The 20,399-nt window shown below is 39.4% G+C and overlaps 1 protein-coding gene across 1 annotated transcript in view; it reads left to right on the top strand.

The window, feature by feature from the left end:
• Positions 1 to 20,399, top strand: part of CNTLN (centlein) — a 267,766-nt gene that overhangs the window by 85,810 nt on the left and 161,557 nt on the right. The window contains exon 10 of the mRNA XM_075280345.1: positions 16,128 to 16,301. Within this exon, the coding sequence (XP_075136446.1) occupies positions 16,128 to 16,301 (174 nt within the window). The remainder of the gene's footprint in view (positions 1 to 16,127; positions 16,302 to 20,399) is intronic.

Below are 20,399 nucleotides of genomic sequence, written 5' to 3'. Positions count from 1 at the left end.
TGTTTTCAACAGTGAATCACATCAAAACTGTAAGTAAAATCATCAAGTTCCTGGTATCATTTTAAAGAGTCTCTTCTTTAAAATGCATTTTAAAGCATCAAGATATGTTGATGCAGTCCAGAGATATCGGCATTAGTAGGGAGGACGTAGTAACTACGTCCTCCGCTACTGAAGTGCCACCTTGGGAGCACGTATAGCTACGTGCCTGGCAATGAAAGGGTTAAAGCAGGAGCTGACACAGCCAGCTCCTGCTTTAACGCTGTGCTGCGGCTTCTGTATGTGTAGCTTCGATGTGATGACGTCACATTGCGGCTACAACTATATGAGTGAGCGGGCAGCAGGGGAGCGTGGAGCGTTGGAAGGTGAGTGTAAGTGTTTTTTTTTTCTTTTTGTTTTAAACATTAAGGTGGAACATAATGAAGGGGCAGATGAAGGGGGGGACGGCATGACACTGGGGGCAGAGATGGAGGGACATGAAGCTCTGGGCAGATGAAGGGGGAGACGGCATGACACTGGGGGCAGAGATGGAGGGACATGAAACTGTAGGCAGAAGAAGGGGGGGACAGCATGACACTGGAGGCAGAGATGGAGGGACATGAAGCTCTGGGCAGAGATGGGGGAACATGAAAGTAGAACAGATGGGGACATGAAACTGGGGGAAGAGATGAGAGGACATGAAACTGTGGGCAGATGAAGGGGGGTACGGCTTGACACTGGAGGCAGAGATGGGGGGACATGAAACTGGGGCAGAGATGGGGGGACATGAAACTGGGGTCAGAGATAGGGGGACATGAAACTGGGGGCAGATGAAGGGGTTATATGAAACTGGGGGAGAGATGGCGGAGGGGGACATATAATGTACGGGTGACTGTAGGAGGATTATACTGTGTGGGAGCACATGAAAAATGAATGAGAATGGGCGGAGCTAAATTCACAGCGGTGCGCGCACCGCATATATTCTCCCTCTTTCTAATCTTCATAAGTTGCAAGGTATGCCTAAAGCCATAAAAAAATACATATTTCTGATGGCTTTAGCCACTGAGAAGCCGCGCTACTGGCTGCAGCAGCTTTATTCAGCTGGAACGCACGCCGTTATGGACGCGTGTTCCAAATTGAATGGGGTCACCACAACATGAGGAACTGTATTACGGGGTCACAGCATTAGAAAGGTTGAGAACCACTGATCTAGGGTTTTATCCAAAGTGAATTTCCAGTAGGAAGCTTCAGGTTCTTAACATGCCAGCCTGTTTGTTTGATGTTAAGAGAGCAGTAAATGCAAATTGTCTTTTGATATTACAAAGATAAAAGTAGAAATCAATTGAAAATGAAGGCAATGTTTGATCTCTGGAAGCTTTCTAAGTGAAATACTCATATAGATAGTCATGTGTCTAAGAGTCAGATTAATGGGCCCATGCTATTCCTTCTGTTTTCAAGGTGCTCAGTTGTTTTCTTAGTTCAGTTAGAAACAAGATTCAAGATATAATAAATGGCATTACAGTGCTGGGCAGTGATCACATCAATAACATCAGAACAGCGATTTTCCTTGCTCTTCAGCTTCCTCATATCATTTTGTATAATGCCCACCTGTTAAAATAGAATTTAGTGTAAAGTCACTGAATGGGAATTTCTTAACCACTTGAGGCTTTATTTTATGTATTTGTTTTGTCTGTTTTCTTCTGACAATGCTTGTGAACCTCTGTTTGGAAATCTTTTACAATGGCAGTGCCAGAGTAAACCGATGATTTGGGATTAGAGAGAGCACAAGGAGTGAGACTTTCTTCATAATGTACAAATACAGCTGTACTCCAACTTTGCTTCTGCAAATCACAGAACCCAAGAGCTCTACAAAGAATGTCAGCAAGGATTACCTCGCTGTCTCTAAGTGCTCAGTATTACAAGATGTTATTAGCAGATTTAGCCCTTTATTGTTGTAGACAAATCACGTGCATATCAACAAAACTTGCTTTACACATTTTCAGTCTGTTTTCTGTTTTACAGTTTTTATTTATGCGTCCTGAGGAAAGACAGATTATGAGTGAAGCATTTTCTTTTATGTGGATTGTTGTTTCGCTACAATCTAGTTACCCCATGCTTTCATTTACTGGAGCTTGGGGTATGACCCCCCCCCCCCCCCCCCAATGTCAGAAGCTCCTGTCTTATGTAGCCTAATGATCTACAGGAGATTTTTTTATTTTTTTTTTTACATTGCCGATATAGATCAGTACTAAGTGATATAAGTAAATAAATGGCCTGAAGCGGAGTTCAGTTTAGTTTTGAGGTCTTTCTAAAATAAGTATTTTCTACTTCTTTTAATGAAGGGGGTCTTTTTTATATTTGTTTCAGATGTTACAATCCTTGTAAATTACATTTTTTTTTTTTTTTTTTTTTTTTTTTAGGATTTTACTTCTGTTGATTTTTGTAAAATTATTTGCAAAATTCTTTATTTAAAAAAAGACAGTGGTCTAATCATTACCTGTGACTATTCCCTTAAGAATCCTATCCTCCTGCTAATATTATAAATCCTTCCTTCCTGCTAATCCTATCCTTCCTGCTTATAATATTATAAATGTGAAAGTTTGGATGTTTGTTACTCAATCACACAAAAACGACTGAACGGATTTGGATGAAATACATAGACTACTTTTTATCCCGGTAATTGACATGGCTTCATGACTGTTGTGAATTTATGTTAATATACTATATTAAACTGCTCTTGCCACCAAAACAATTCAGATAATTGCACTTTGCTGATAAAACCTGGTCTGTTATCTCTCTATGTAAGCACACAGATAACACTAAGTCCATTCTGTACAAGCATCTGCATATTATCTGATCTGCATAAGTGTTCTGTATCTTGTTCACCCAGGGGGAGGGGAAGGGGGGAGAAATACAGGAAGTGAGAAGAGGAAACACTGAAGACTAAGGCCTGGTTCCCATCTGTGTTCCGTATTCCATTTGGGGAGTCCGCATGGGGACCTCCTGAACGGAATACTGAACGCATTAACAAGCGGTGAGCAGTGAAAGCACATGGACCGCATAGAATATAATGGGATCCGTGTGCTTTCCGCACGAATCATGCGGACAGAAAAGTAGTTCATGAAGTACTTTTCTGTTCGCATGTTCTGTGACACCACGCAGAGAGCACACAGACCCTATTATAATCTATGGGGTCCGTGTCCTTTCATAAGCTCACCGCTTGCCAATGCATTTGTTATTCTGTTTGGCAGGTCCCCATGCAGACTCCCTGAATGGAATACCAAATGCAGATGTGAACTAGGTCTTACTGCTCAGACACTGAGATGGGAAAACCCCTTTAATGCAAATTGGCAGTTTACCAAATTTAAACATGCCTGGAAAACGAAAATCTAATTTGTCGCAAAATTCTCAAAAAATGAGAGCTACGAAGGTAACCAGATGTCGACAGACTTCTCCTCAAGCAGAGCTGAGGAGGATTGAGCAAGCTAAGCACCAAGTGGCTCTTAGAGCAGCCAAAACGCCGGAGCAGGCAAATCATTGATATCAACAACATACTCATTATATGGTGTCCCAGCGAGCTGCTGAGATTCCGGGACAATCACAGGTACGGTGCAAGGAACAAGTTCAGTGGCTGGCCAGCTTGAGAGCTGCCAAAACGCCGGAGCAGGCGGATCATCAACACCAGCAACATCCAGACGAAGTCATGGGCAGAAGCTAGTATTAGATACATTTTCTGTCAGGACAGATTAAGCCTGGGTTTGCTTGGTGCTTTTTACCATTAAGACCTGTATGCATTTTTACTATGTATTTCAGTTGTAAACTAACGGCTATTTAATTTAAAAAAAACAAACACAAACCAGCATACCATCTATAGTAAAACTTGCTACTCAGTTGTACTGCATAGTAAAATTTGCTATTCAGAACTTCAATTAAAAAAGTTAGCAGTTATCTTCTGTTCTTCACTGGCCCATTCTGTCTATAGCATGGGCAGTAAACCCACGAGGAGTTAGCGATTTCTAGCATCATAGATCACTATGATACAAGGAGTCCTGGGACATCTGTCTGATGTCTGGACTGGGTTTTCCAGGCTGGATTCCATTGTGCACATAATGCCTTAGGCCTCATGCCCAAGACCGAGTATGCAGGCTGAGGCTTTCCCAATGGGGTCCAACTCTGTTCACATTATTATAGAACAGGTGCTATCCTGCTCCATGGCATTGAAATAGAGCAGAACAGAACCCTCCATTGAATTCAGTGGGGGACAGATGCCACACTGATGTCACTCGAATATCAATCGAGTGCATTCTGTTATAAAATACCCCACCCCACTCCACCCCACATTTCAGCCTACACACTTGGTCATGTGCATGTAGCCTAAAGGTGCTATTACTACACATCTTTGTTTCTATTGGCATTAATTCATATGTTTTTTGTGACCAGTGGTTTTTTGCAGTTTCAACCAGTGTCTTTGTCATTGGTTTAGAAAAAAACAGCAAATACGCAACTAAGAATAACAACCACACACAGTAGAGTTCCAGGAGCTGATTTGGACCACCAATTTGGCAATGGAAATATTTTTTGAGAATGATGTTCTCCCAATAAGTTCAGTCCTGCTGGATATTTTCGGCCTGCTCTTGGCAGAGTATAAGTGTTTGGCTTTATCAGCCATTTGGGGCAGATTATCAGCCAGCCTGTGCAGTTTTTTTTTATTAATTAATTAATAAATTAATTAATTTATTTATTTAAAGCAGTTAAGAACTGATCCCTGTTTAGTTTACTATAAAAACTTGTATTTTTTGGAAAAAATGTAAAATGTATAGACTCCACCTTACTTGCTATTCAGTTTTGCTCTTAGGTTGGGTTTACACAATATATATGTCCTCAAAACGTTTAACATTTAGTAAAGGGGTTGTCCAGGCAAAAATAGACAACCTGCTGTGGGTAGTGGAAAAAAATAAAGTTCTTGGTCCACTGCTGATGGGTTGCAGAAATCCGAGCCACATGTGACTGCTGTGGCCAATCAGCAGCCCCAGTGAAGGACATGCAATGTCTCTACCTGTGACAACATGGGTGTCTTCCTGAGGCCGCTGATTGGCTTCAGTGGTCACGTGATTGCTAAGGCCAATCAGCGGCTTCAGCAGAAGGCATCTGTGATGTTACAGCCAAAGAACAGTTTCACTTTGAGAAAATGCTAGAGGAGAAGGACCGGAAGGACATCGGAGCATCAGGGACAGGCGAGTGGAGAATCTTTAAGCTGTTTTGACCTTGTCCAAGGTTTTATTTAATTTTTTTATTTTCCAAAATCCATGCGGGATATGAATGGTCTGCCATGATTTGTCATCTGTAATCCACTTGAATGATCTCTCACTATATTTTTTCTTTCTTTTTTTAATAAATACACTTGTGATTTATTTACTTTAGCAGTTGAACATTATTATTAGATCCTGAGTTGCTTTGACTGCATTTTTCAAGTCTATTTAATTTACGTGCGTATCAATTAGTTGCAAAAACCATATATATGAATCACATTGTGAAGCTTTAATTTGAGAATGTATTCTCTTTTGAATATAAATTTTACCTGTGTGATTAATAAATATTTAATTGTGTTTACTGAACAAATGCAGTCAGTGTCTAGCTGTCTTGTATCTTAAGTTTGGACATGTACCTGCTGACATCAAAGACTGGTTCAGTAGTCCAGGCATCCACGGAAGCTCTGTAATTAACTTGAATAGAATATTTTTATTTGTAATGGAAGATCTGTCCAGCATACGCATTCTCCTGATATAGAATTCTGTTGCAACTGTTAAAACATTCTTTTAAACTCTCTCCTGTTATTCAAGAATTGGCTATTCGTAGGATTTGGACTTGGTGAAAAATTATTACTGAAATGTTCAAAGGACCGATCAGTAGGCAGGGCAGCAGTTTGCCACCTGCACCCTTAATAATACTGTATATGTGTAAATGTGTTTTAATGTACTGCAACCATATATAATGCTGTTATCCTCTGTATCCTTTAGAGCATTTGTTTAAAAAAAAATTTCCTGAATTTAGCCTTCTATATTTCTTTGCAGTAGTATAGACATGCAGAGACATAGTGGGTCTTTCTATACTTCAGTGTTTCTGCATAAATGGCATACACTGGGGAAAAAAGTATTTAGTCAGCCACCAATTGTGCAAGTTCTCCCACTTAAAAAGATGAGGTCGGCCTGTAATTGACATCATAGGTAGACCTCAACTATGAGAGACAAAATGAGAAAACAAATACAGAAAACCACATTGTCTGATTTGGAAAGAATTTATTTGCAAATTATGGTGGAAAAGAAGAATTTGGTCAATAACAAAAGTTCATCTGAATACTTTTATATATCCTTTGTTGGCAATGACAAACGTTTTCTGTAAGTTGTCAGAAGGTTGGCACACACGGTTGTTGGTATGTTGGCCCATTCCTCCATGCAGATCTCCTCTAGAGCAGTGATGTTTTTGGGGGTGGCACTGGGCAACACGGACATTCAACTCACTGCAAGAGTTTTCTATGAGGTTGAGGTCTGGATCCCTGGCGGTGTAGTGTGTTACTGATGGTATTAACCCTACCACGTCTCAGCACTAGACTATACAATACACGAGATACCTGCAAACATCAAGTATATAAACCTAAATCGTATCCGTACAGAAATAACAACATAAATAAAAACAAAAATAGTTCTTAATACAAAAATAATTTTATTAATATTACACATATCAAGAAAAAAAAGAAAAGACAAAACAGTTAAAAACAATTAATAGAGAATCGCATCGAAGATGCCAGTGGAGGTCGCAGTGTTGCATGTAGAACACAATAGACAACATATATGAGTCAGTACTGTTGCTGTATTATGCCCATTAATTAAATAGATGTACATCAATTTCAAGCCCATATCGTGTGGGTGATGAAAATAATCATATAAATATATGGGGTCACCCAGCTAAAGCAAAAATATGATGAATTATAATGAAAGGTACCGTATATACTTGAGTATAAGCCGAGGCCCCTAATTTTACCACAAAAATCTAGGAAAATTTATTGACTCGAGTATAAGCCGAGGGGGGAAAATGCAGCAGCTAGTGGAAAATTTCAAAAATTAAAATGGTTGGAGTTTTTGGGTGCAGTAGTTGCTGGGAAAGGGGAGGGGGTGTTTTGGTTGTCTGTCTTCCCCTTCCCTGAGCTTTAGGACTGGGTTTTTTTCCCCCCACTTGAAATTCAGCCTGGCTGAATATAGTGTATCTGCAGTGCTCCTATTAACCCCTTCCCGGAACAGGAGCTCTGCAGATACTCTATATTCAGTAGACCGGGCACTTTCAGACACAGAGATACCTAATGTGTATGTGTTTCACAGTCATTTTCTACTTTTATATGTATTCTAGGGAGAGGAGGGATTTGGAACTTTTATTTTTTTAAGCTTCTTTTTCACTATCTTATGGGAGATTCTATACATTACTATTGTGGCTGGTCATAGTTTTTTTTTCTTTTTTTTACTTGACTCGAGTATAAGCCGAGGGGGGCTTTTTCAGCACAAAAACTGTGCTGAAAAACTCTGCTTATACTCAAGTATATACGGTATCAATCACATATAGAAGATAACATATGGGAGAAGGAGTACATATAACTGTTTACAAAGAGTACCTTATACAGGTAAAACACATCAAAGCCTGACTACATAGCAGCACCAAAATGTAAATTGACTCCTTGTCACGTTTTCGATGCGGTTCTCATTTAATTGCTTTTAACCGTTTTGTCTTTTCTTTTTTTCTTGATATGTGTAATATTAATACAATTATTTTTGTATTAAAGGGATCCTATCACTCACACAATTTTTTCTAAGTAATACGTCGGAATAGTCTTAAGAAAGGCTATTCTTCTCCTACCTTTCGTTGTCTTCTCTGCGCCGCCGTTCACCTACCATCCCGGTTTCCCTCAGTATGCAGATTAGCTCTCTCGCAGCACTGGAGTAGACCCCAGCGCTCAAACATAGTGGAGTTTGGAGTATGACTATGTGAGGTTGTGGACAGGTGTCTTTTATACTGATGGCAAGATCAAACAGAAGCTATTACTACAGGTAATGATGGAGCACAGTGGAGCCTCTTAAAGAAGAAGTTACAGGTCTGTGAGAGCCAGAAATCTTACTGGTTTGTAGGTCACCAAATAAATTCTTTCCAAATCAGACAATGTCATTTTCTCGATTTTATTTTCTCATTTTGTCTCTCATAGTTGAGGTCCTCCGATGATGTCAATTACAGGCCTCTCTCTTTTTTTTAAAGTGGGAGAACTTGCAAAATTGGTAGGTGATTGAATACTTTTTTTCCCCCACTGTACACTTACAAATAGTTCGATAATGTTCAGAATTTTATTCTGCATCTTGTTATATATGTCTGGTACTTCATAATAAGCATTGGGTTCGGGATAGGGTCTTTTTCCTGTATCAGAAAGAAATTGCACTCTGATATAAAGACCAATAAATATGTATGTTTGTTTTCACAGAAAATGTGATGTTTTGCTTCAGAGAGGACCTTTTTCAATCTATTATTCAGTTGTCCAGTTGCCGCTGATCTCCTATGTTTTATACTGATGTGTCCACATTTAAAGCAGCAACCCACAAAAATAAAATAAAATAATTTACAAAAGTGAATATTTACTCTGGTCGCTGGGGCAGTCCCCCAGACAGATTTTTATAATATCCTGTGACTTGCCACTTCTGGAAATGGGGGTCACATACTATATCCCCCCTCTCTCTCCTCCCCTTTCCTCCTGTCTCCTTACTCCCTGTCCCCTTCCCTCACTACATTGCTCATTTCTCCAGCCTTGTCCTCCCATTTCCTTACTTCCCATCCCCTCCCCTCACTACATTGCTCATGTCTCCAACCCCCCCCCGTCTCCTCACTTCTAATATCCTCCACTTGTTACACCAGACCCGGCATATGTACCTTTCTTTACTGCGGTCTCCTCTCTGGTTGCGTCATCAGCGACAAGCGCACAGCGAGCTATTACGCATGCATGAGCCGGCTAGCTAGGGAAAAAGGGAGGGGGACAGTGAGTGTGAGAGGGAGGTGTGGTTAGGGATTGCTTGTATTACAACGATGGTTGCTGAGGGTGTTGTGGGCGGGCTAGCTAAGGAAACAGAAGGAGGAGTGTGTGAGAAAGGGAGGGGGTCAGGGAGGGAGGAGAAGTGAGGCATGATGGAACTTGTAGGTAACCCAGAAGAAGAAATTAGGGATGTATACAAACGCAGAGGATGCTATACGATCACTGAGAACCCTTGATATCACTCAAAACACTGCTAAAGGTATTTGGTGACATTTATTAACGCATTAATAGCACTAACAGACCTTTTTTGCAAAATGTTTTTTTTTTGCCCAGAAAACCCCTTTAAGGCAGAGGCCCCACAATGCAGAAATGCAACTTTTTTTCGTGCAGATTTTGCTGTGGTTTTTTGAGCCAAGCCAAGAATGGATACAAAAGGAATGGGAAATTATATCAGAAACTCTTATATTTCTACCTTTTTCTCAATCCACTCCTGGCTTTGGAAAAAAAACCCCACAAAAATACACAAATGCTAATAGGTTACAAACATATGTGTATGGTGTATTCAATATTAACAAGAAAGCACGTTGTCAAAAGACAGAACCACCAGTCAGTATGGCGAAACACGCGTCGGGTCATGTTTTCATATGATGAGACTTATGTTATACTTCTAAGGACAGAATGGTGGTGCTTCATTATTGATATTGCAACCTTCTTTTTTTTTAACATATTATGTCACTGAGATTCTTCTAGCCATACCTTCTATTTCTCCATATGTGATGCTCAAGGGAACATTGGCCTCCCTCTTTCTTTGTTCCTTTTACTATTTGCTATTTTTATCATGTCATTTTATTGATATCATTAATAAATTTATACCATTTTATAGTTGGTGGTCTGTCTTTTAACAAAGTTCTTTCTCAAAAAAAATCAAAATCTGCAACAAAGCTCTGTTTCTGAAATGTGGGGCCTCAGCCTTAATCTACTTACTGGTTGCTGCATTTGTGAGTTTTTCGCTCCATTCTTTTCCAGACCTGTATCATGTAATTGATGCTCTGATTTCTCCAACTGACTGTGTTCATTTCTAGAGATGAGCGAACACTGTTCGGATCAGGCGATCCGAACAGCACACACCCATAGAAATGAATGGAAGCACCTGTGACGCCGACTTTGCCGGCGACCGGCCGGCGTCACAGGTGCTTCCATTCATTTCTATGGGTGCGTGCTGTTCGGATCGCCTGATCCGAACAGTGTTCGCTCATCTCTATTCATTTCTATGGCACTCACATCGAGGCTCTGACAAGAAGATATAGACAGAGAAACTTCTGTCCAAACATAAAACACTGTGTCGATTGGAGACTCTGAATGCTAGCCACATGACAGAGCTGAAGACCAGAAGGGATTGGATAGCTGTCAAATACAGCTACAGTGTTATGCCCCATGCACTCAACTGAGTGTGCCTTCCGATGTGGGGCTGAGTTTTTAGAGAGAATGCATTCTGCGTGTAATCAAGTGCATTCCCTGATGTACTTACCTCAATGGGGGCTTCCGATGCGTTCTGTTCCAATGACATGGAGCAGGAAAGGACCTGCTTTGTGTTCATAGGAGTGAAATGGACCATGAGATGCCCCCCCCCCCCTTTGGAGGAGAATCTGCCTTCCCACTTGGTTGTGTGCATTAAGCCCTGGCGTATATTCATACTTCTTTTTTATGGTAGATTTTTAGGTGGAGTCCACATCAAGAAACTCCTCGCAACTGACATGTTCCCTGCTTGTCAGCACATGTTCAGTACACTCTCACATGAAATATTTATTGATTTTCGGCTAGTACAGGTCACTGGTCACATAGTAACCCTCATAAACACGTACTGATAACCTGTAAGGCCCGGTTCACATTTGCATTCGGTTTTCAATTTGGGGTGTCCGCCTGGGGATCCCCTGAACGGAAACCTATACCCATAAAAAAGTGGTTGCCTGGGAAACCCGCGGACACCATAGACTAAAATGGGGTCTGTGTGGGTTGCACTCAGTTTCCGCATGAAGCGTATCGAGAAAAAAGTCTTGTAAGAAGCACTTTAATGCCTTATAGTCTATAGGGTCTGCGAGTTTCCTTAAGTAACCACTTTTTTATGCAGATAGGTTTCTGTTAGAGGCATGCGCAAGTGGACTCCCTGAACAGAAACCCGAACGCAGATGTGAATCGGGCCTAACAAATAATAATCAATAAATGTTTCACTTTGTGTCTTTCCTTTAAGTCATTCCATGGAATTATTCTATTGGAGCTCATGTTACTCAGCCATTTCCACAGAAAACCATTTCTATGTCACTTAATTCTGTCCTAATAAGCATAACTAGGTGATATTGTGTTTGTTTATTTAATATAGTAATATAGTTGCCACTTAGTGTGTGAGTTCCGAAGGAACATGCATCACTGACATTCCCTACTACAAGCAGTGGAAGTTAACACTGTTTCACATTGTTCTATCAATCTGTACCGTAACCAGAATCCATCATATAGTTTTGTTTGTGTGGTTTTATGTAAGCGTAATCCAGCATATAGCAGTGCTGTGCGTATGAGCTCCTGCCACACAACAGGGTAATTATACGGAAGTTTACCCTACCTACTTTGCTGAGGTTCTGCTTTGTTTCGCTAATGAAATTCTGAGCATTTTTTTGTCTGCAATTATTCAAAATGTTATTACCCATACTGAACACTCAATGACTTAAGGTGGATTAATTAAACCGGAGCTGGTTTGCCATCTGGGTGCAACATATTTAGCTGCTTTTCTATAAGGGAGATTTTTCATTGAATAAAGTGTTTTTGAGAAGGTGGTTGCCAGGTTGTGTTCTCTAAAAGATAAATGTTCGACCCAGCTTCAATTAATGCCATAATAACTGCAATAAAAGGCGGCTGCTTGTGGATGTTTTTTCACCTGCCCGCAGTTTGCACAAAAAGGGCTAATACATTATTTGGGAGATGATGATATGGCTTTTTTGCAGCAGCGCAGACAAGTACATTTCACTTCAGTATACTCATTTCGCAAAACAGCGGAGGGATGGGGGGAAGAGATGACAGGCATGAACCTAATCTGATTTTTATGGCTCAAGCGGATTCATTAAATTAGAGCGCTTGGTGTTCGTGTTCATTAATGAACTGGTGCCATATGCTTTAACTACCCTGGTCAATAGCTGATAAAGAAAAGCTTTTGTTCCGAAAGACGGAATTAAAAAATAAAAAGTGAGAAACAGCTGGATAAAAATATCCTTGTTTTGGACTTGCATCAGAGGAGTTGCTTTGATTTCAGTAAACTACAACCGAGGCAATATGGCTCACAATTTGTGACCCAAAGGTAGTCATACATTACTGGAATCCAGCCTACTGCGCCTCACATTACACAGATGTGAAGGCCTGATTATAGCTGCTTCATAATTAACAGTGATCCGATTTGTTTTGTGGCATAAATGGTGCATGTGTAGAACATTAGCCATGGCACTCTCATTCAAATTCAACTCAAGGGCTCAGCGGCAGGCGGGTCACGAGCTTCAGGGAGTTGAAGCACAAGCTCCTCCATATGTTCTTGCTGCATCTTACTATGGCTACGAGTGCAAGTTAAGTTCCCTAAAGAACCTAATCGTGTTCTGTAATTACAGCGCGGCTTTCTGCTGGCTAGAAATGAGGGAAAAGCTAAAACACTCCCTCATCAGATAATTTGTAAATTACTTTACATGGCGGATGCCTAACTCAGTTGGTTTTCAACTGCTGAAATTATAAATAATTGTAACAGATGTGGCAATATGGCTGGTCTCCAATAAACGAGGCCCTTGGTAATTTGGCCGACCCTTTGACAGGCCAATTTAATAAAATGTGAACAAAATCTTCTTGCTAATAATTTATCATCCTTTTTCCCCACTGAATAAACTTAATTACCCTAGCAGTTAACAAGGTCACACCCAGATGCCAAACTCTGCTACAGTTTTGATAATGCAATCAGGAATTGAGAGGTGATGACAGTGTTGTTGTTTTTTCATTACCTGGCTCCATATAAACACAGGTGGCGTAGCTTCCTTGTCAGTTTTTAATAATTACAGCCTATTATGGAATGCATAGTTAGCAGATTGAAAACCACACTTTAGTGAATTTGGCCGAGTATGATTGAGAGAGTACTGTATAGAAATGATAACACCAGATCTGACCGACAGCTCATGGGTAACTTGTAGGTGACATCCGCAATGAATACAGATCTATTTTTTTTTTCCAGCCTTTTACAGCTTGAAATTTCTTAGTAAATGCTGACATTTTCATGGCCCTGTGCTATGTAACCTTTATTGTTTCAAGCTGGGATTACGGTTTAATTGGCTTTAAAAGTGACATGCTTGAAGAGTCCGATTGGACAGTGCAAGGTTAAAGGTTGAGACCTTCTAATGGAAGTGACACAAAACTTTATATTATTGTGATACCTGTAGACGTCTCCTAAGTGTTTTCACTTGGTATTCTTTTATGTTATTAAGTTTATGAAGTTTTAAATAATGTTGCCTTTTATTGGAGAGACTCGATGCCCCTTATTGTTTAACTACTACTTCGTTGCTTTCATTGGCCTTACGAATTAAGATTGTTGTTGGAGGACAGCTATTCCTCTTTACACCCCCTTGCACAGATATGCGTGCCAAAGCTAAAAGCGTGTTTTCTAAATGTAGAGAGCCGAATAAGCTGCAGACGGGCACCTCAGACGCTGGCTTATATCCCATAAGAACAAAAGGATGAGGCATGTTAAAATTCAACTTCATGATCCTTCTCTCTTCACATCTGCCATTAAGAGAAAGTCAGGGGTCATTCGTACACAAATTGCCAGGTTTAGTCTATATTTAGTATAATGTGGATGGTGTGCTTTTTTGGGGGGTTGAAATCTATTCCTTTCATCACATGAATTCACTCCGTGTCACAGTTGTGTTTTGTTTTTTTTCTTTTTCCCGTAGTCACTTGAATACACAGGGTATGTTAATTGTCAGTTACTTTGTAGTTTAAATAATTCTATGGGGAAAAAATCCATCTTTTTATTATGAAAGTGTTTTTGCTACATTTAGAATCTGTAATTGAACATCATTAATTATTCTATAATTTCCTATAATCATTTTTTAAGGGTTTTTTTGGGGAGGGGGTGGAGGTCTAGGTATTTTTCTTAGTGATGGACTATTTTAAGGCTAGGCCATCAGTATCTGATCAGTGGGGATCTCTGACACACCACTCACCCCGATCAGCTGTTCCAGCTGCTACTGGACTATATGATAGCCACATACACGAACTGCAGCCCTGCTTCTATTGAATAGAGCTAAGCTGCAGTACCCCAACATGGATACTATACGGTGGTGCCTTCTGTTTCCAACACCATTCCTGAGTTTCTGGCACTTGAAGGCAGTTGGGTTCTGGTGTCAAAACCCCACTGATCACATACCAACAATATCTATATTAAATTGCTGGGGGCATTTCACCCCCACCTCCCTTTCACAGTTCTGGACGAAACCTGCTCAGGGTGTGAGCAAAGTGTGTTACAGTTTATCCGGAGAAGGATACGTTCAGTGAGACTGTAGTTATGGCAGACCCTTTAAACTGCTCTAACTCCATTTCTGTAGGAGCTGTAGAATCTTGACTTTAAAGGGGGATTCCCATAACTCTTGTTCACCAACCTGCAGGCTCTGTGCTCTCTTCACTTCCTGGTTTTTTCGGCATATTGGTGGGTGGGTTTTCACTTGCTCTGCTATCTGCTATGTTTGCAGTCAGTAATGAGATATTGGTTGTAAATGCATTACCACAGTATGAAGCTGATATACAAGCTGATGTAGCAGAGCTGGATTTGAGTCAGCTTGCATTACATACAGAGGTATCGGACTCCCTATCTCAGCCCTTATCAGCCAAATTCAATTAAACCGACTGATAAGTGGAAGAGCTGAAGATAGACAGCACAGTAATCCCGGAGCTCTCACCTCCCTATCTGAGGAGCTCCGTTACTTGTCAGACATATACAGCTCTGAGCTGCTGCCAGCACTCAGCCCCTCCCTCCCCCCTGAGAGCATGCAGCTACATCACTTGGGAACTGAGCAGATAAGCCCCGTGGCCATAGAAACAGAGTGTAAACAATGAAGTGAATAAATTAAGATAGCGGCCAAATAAAGCTGTTTTGATAAAGCAATGTATTTAGGAGATGTCTTAAATCCACATAAACTATCAGTATAGATAGGATGCTTTTCATGGGACAACCCTTTAAATCAAGATCATGTCTGTAGCCCATCTAGATTTTGAGCTCTCACTGGTTAAAGCAGGCTGCATTTACTAGCAGTTTCACTAGTATGTAAGGAGAACAGTCATTATTTAAGCCATTATTTAATATAATCTTCTGATAAAAATCAGTCCATCGTCATGTGTTTAACATACAGGTGCAAAGCACATTACAGTCACAGCACAGTAATCAGAACTGTCTTGTAATTAGCTGTACAACAGGTTTGTTTTTGTTTCTTTTTAAATTATTTTATAGATTGAAGGAGTCTATTGCAAGGAAAAATATTAGAAAACTAATAACCGTACCATGTATTGCTGCTTCGACAGTTTCCAAAAATGACTTTCTTATTCTGCATTGCAGCTCCTTTTTTTATGAAAATCGAGACTTATGCAAATGAGCTTAAAAGGGCATTTAGAGGCATTTCTTCTCTTGGTGAGGCTTCATCCTCCATGCTCTAGATAACCACCCCATCTCTCCGTTGTTCAGGTTCTCAAATGACCGGAGCAACGGAGAGAAAGCACTAGTGTGGACCTAGCGTCAGCGGATATGTGAGCCTTATGGCTCATGCTGGAAAGTGGACTGGGAGCGAATGATGGACAGGTGAGTATGAGTGGGGTTTTCTTTCTTTAGTTTTTTATTTTTTTTTTCTTTCATGCATACCACCCTCGGCCTCCCCATGACTTATTACAAATCCTGGGAATCTCCTTTAAATGGAATGAAACGGCTATAGAGCACATGCTTCTAAGAAATAATAGTCAGATATATATGTGTAATCTTTTAATTGTGCTATATCATTAACTCTTTTAATTGTGATTGTAATTTCTGCAGGACTTGGAACACCCATCCTTTATGGAACTAGAACTTGTAATAGCTTCACAGAAATCAGAAATAAGGTTTCTACAGGACAAACTTAAAGCAGTGAATCTCAAGTTAACACAAGTAAATAATTGTAGAAGGGATGCACTTGAGAGCAGCATCCTGAGGGCTGGGAGAACACATGAGGTAAGAAGTCTTTTATTGTCTGGTGCATTTGTGTCAATTCGAGGTTATTCGAATCAAAAAGCTTTTCCCACTAGGATTTCAGGAACTAACTTTTTAATAAGTCTACCTTTATAATTTTTGCAACTGCTTGGAAAAATGATTAAACCATTTGCCAAAGGCTTCTTATATTCTGTTACTTGACATGATTATAACATTTAGAATGTTTTCTGAAGCGGCTACTTCCTGTTTTTTTTCCCCCTTTTAATCCTAGACCTTTTTTTCTACTGTATTGACCTTTTTTTTTATTTGATTACTTTTATAGTTGTAAAAGGAACAATGTAGTGGTATATACTAAAGCTCAAATGCAAATAACACACAAACTGCCTGCTATAACATTAAAATCACCTGCCTAATATTAAATAGGGTCCTCCTAGTGCCACAAAACAGCTAGGCATGGACACCACTAACACTAATATGTTTAAAGAAAATCCTTAGGGTGAATTCAGACAAACGTGTGTCAGACGTATTTTCTGGACAGTGGATATGCCATAAGATCGGGAAGATTTTGAGGTCAAGTCAAGACCTTTGACTTTTTATGATGCTGTTTTTTTTCTTTTATATCAGACCAGTCTTTTTTTTCCCCCATTGATCTGTTGTGCAGTTCTTATGGTGACATGTTCTCTTAAGCACTTTTGGTGGTGGACAAGAGGCAACATAGACTCTGATCAATATAACATTTTTTTCTGAAAAAAAAGTATTATCTAGGGCTGTGTGCTGCCTGTGACTAACAAGAACATTGTATATCCATTAATAGCAGACATGTGAATAAGCCTTTATATTTTAGTAGTGCCAGTTGTCTTTACCAGTTCAGCTATTAGAATTCTATTTCCGTAAATAAGTTACCAGATTGAAACCATTGTTTATCTTGCACCCAATTGTTATGCTGTGCAGAGGCCAAATATTGCAATTCAGATACTTAATTGTTGCCCATTGCTAAAATGAATTGTAAGCCAAAGGTGACCAAGGTTTGGCTTAGAATGCCATTGGCAGTCCAAATTTCAGCAGTTCATCTGCATGCGTTTTCTTATAATGAGCTTAGCTGTAATGAGGGCAATTTGCATTTGAAAATCCCAATCTGTTTGCGACACTGCTGTTCCAAGGCCATTCACCATTACTGTAAACTGAAACTTTTTGACTTTACTTTGAATCTGTTATTTTAAAATCAGAGGTCACGTAATGTGTATGAATGTTTAGATAGATAGATCTATCTATAATTTATTTGTTGCAATCTGTTTTTACTTCCATTCTATAACTCATTGTGTTTGAACTTTTTTTTTTCTTTTATTCATACTATTGTGCTTTTAATGTTGGCAATTATAACAAGTATAGTATATTTACACAAGTGATTTTGTTTAGTGCAAAGATTCCCAAGCAGGGTTGCATGGAGACCTGCTAAGAATGCCTTGACACTCCATGGGGAAAATGGCCAATTGTTGGGATTCAGTTGTATCTGCATCCTCAAGAAGCAGATACAGTTGAATAAACTGCTGAACTAGGAAGTCATTATACTGTGTGTGGATCACTGGGAAGCATTATACCGTGTGGGTGCATTAAACTATGCCTGTATTGACATCATGCAAATGGTATAGAAGAAAATGCAGCCTTTTTAGTGAAGTTTTCTAATTTTACAAGAAAACAAATTTATGTACATATTCCAGAAGTAAATATGCTGGGAGTCTACCATTCCTTTATTGTTTTGTTTTATTATATTCTTGATTGATGATTTTATTTTTCCAGGCAATTAGATTGCACTGATCAAATGGGGGGGGGATTTATCACATGCACCCTATGCCAGTTTTCTGGTGTTGAACGACTGTAAATATTTGCTTTTGTGGCCCTTTTCCACAAAAAATATCCCCCCCACCTCTTCCTCCTTTTTTTTTTTTTTTTTTAAATCCACTTTTCCATTGAACGACATTTGCTACTCCACAAATTTGTTAGTTAAAGCTGGTTTAAATAAAACCTGAAATCTTCTAAGTCAGCCACTAGTTGTCAAAATATATTCTATAACCATAAAAGCACACTTTTGTAAGAAACAATTTCCCTATATGCAATGATATTTAAACATTTTTTTGTTCTGTTTACCAAAAAACCCCAAACATTTCTTTATGCCCTTATCATTTATTCACATTGCCATGTCATGGAAACAAATGGGAGTTGTATATTTAAGAACAAAAATCTGATTAGATGTTGTTAAATGCAGAAATAAGAATAAACAAAGGGATTTTACTAAATTCCATGAGATAGATTCAATCAATTTTAAATGTCTACTGTACAAAACTATAATCCAAATATAGCAAAGTTCAACTGACATGGATAAAAAAAGCCATTTAACCCCCCCCCCCAAAAAAAAAAAAATAAAAAAAAAATCATTTTAACAATCTTTGCTACAGTGTTTCTATATATGTTAAAGGAAGTCTTGCCCCCTACCCTATTGCTGTTTTTGTCAATACATCCTCATTGCTGTAGAGAGGTAAGCAGTGATGCCCTCCTAGCTCCAAAGAGTTTATTTGCATATTGATGAAAACAGTGATATCTCTGTAACACAGATGCCAATTCACAAGGGAAAAAAACATAGTTTTAGCCATGTGAACTTCACATATCTGTGGGGCTCAGTTGATCTCCTGAGTTGTGGTGACAGATTCCTTTTTAAGTGTCAATTAACCAGAGTCTACCACCTCCCCCAAGCATATAGAATTGTCACCACTGTGTTACAGAGCACATCTTAGTGATAAAAATCATACCTGTGTTATGTATGTCGCTTTGTAGATTTGAAGGAATACAACTTTGAGGTCCTTACGTGGGAATTCAGCTCCCTGATGCACTGTTCTTGCCACTCAAACCCCTACCATCTCTTATGTGTGCCACCCCATGTAGTTAGAGTTGAAGACCTGCCACGTAGCTGGCCACAACAAAAAACACAGCGGCAACGGATCACAGCATTTCATACAGTGATTATCACAGAAAGTGATCACTTTCTGCTTCCATTCCATTATATACCACAACAGTTTTGGAAATTGCTGTACAAATTTTTCTGCAATGTGGATAGGATTCAATAGAACCCAATCCATTTCTGCTGTGACTGCGGTTTGGCCTAAAGCTGGCTTTCTTCAAATCTACAAAAGTGACCTGCATAATAATAAAAATATGTTGTTCATCACTGTGATATGCTCTTTAATGTCAGGGTAATAGTTGAGTGTGGTTGGGAGAGCTGATAGATACCCGATAACCATTGCTACATCTGTATGTTGTTATGTATCAAGCCACACACTATTAATACAATTTAAACTGAATTGTGACACAAGGCAGGTTAAAGGGGTTGGCCACTTTCAGACCAATATTGACAAATAAATGTACAATAAATAGATATACAATTTTCCAATATACTTTCTGTATCAATTCCTCACAGTTATCTAGATCTCTGCTTGCTGTCATTCATTCTGTTACTTCTAGTGGATAAAACTCTGACCATGGTCATGTGATTTACGGTCCATGGTCATGTGATGAGCACACAGGTGCACGGCTGATTATCAGGCCGATGTCTGATTATTGTGCTGTGACTGTAACGAGCGACACCTGTGTGTACATCACATGACCATGGACCGTAAATCACATGACCATGTTCAGAGTTTTATCCTCTAGAAGTGACAGAATGAATGACAGCAAGCTGAAATCTAGAAAACTGTGAGGAATTGATACATAAAGTATATTGGAAAATTGTATATCCTTTTATTGTACATTTGTTTGTCAATATTGGTCTGAAAGTGGCCAACCCCTTTAACTATGGATTCATGTGGTATACACCAAATTAAGGTCTACTGTAAAATCAACATTTTCAGAACTTAAACAGGTTTTATGGTTATAAAAAAGACAATATTGTAAAAGAAAAACTAAATAAAATGCTTTTCCTCAAGTCCTGGTGGCAGTATATGTTTGTATAATGCTACAGAACGAAGCCTAATTTACTGTTCAAAATAAATAGTTGCGCTCCGCCAAATATACTTTCAATAGGCAACCACCTAAATCCAAGTATTCACGAAGGCAAGCATTTAAGCTAAT

This window comes from Leptodactylus fuscus, chromosome 1, assembly GCF_031893055.1.
Source record: "Leptodactylus fuscus isolate aLepFus1 chromosome 1, aLepFus1.hap2, whole genome shotgun sequence".
Lineage (NCBI taxonomy): Eukaryota > Metazoa > Chordata > Amphibia > Anura > Leptodactylidae > Leptodactylus > Leptodactylus fuscus.
This window is presented reverse-complemented; position numbering and strand designations above follow the sequence as displayed.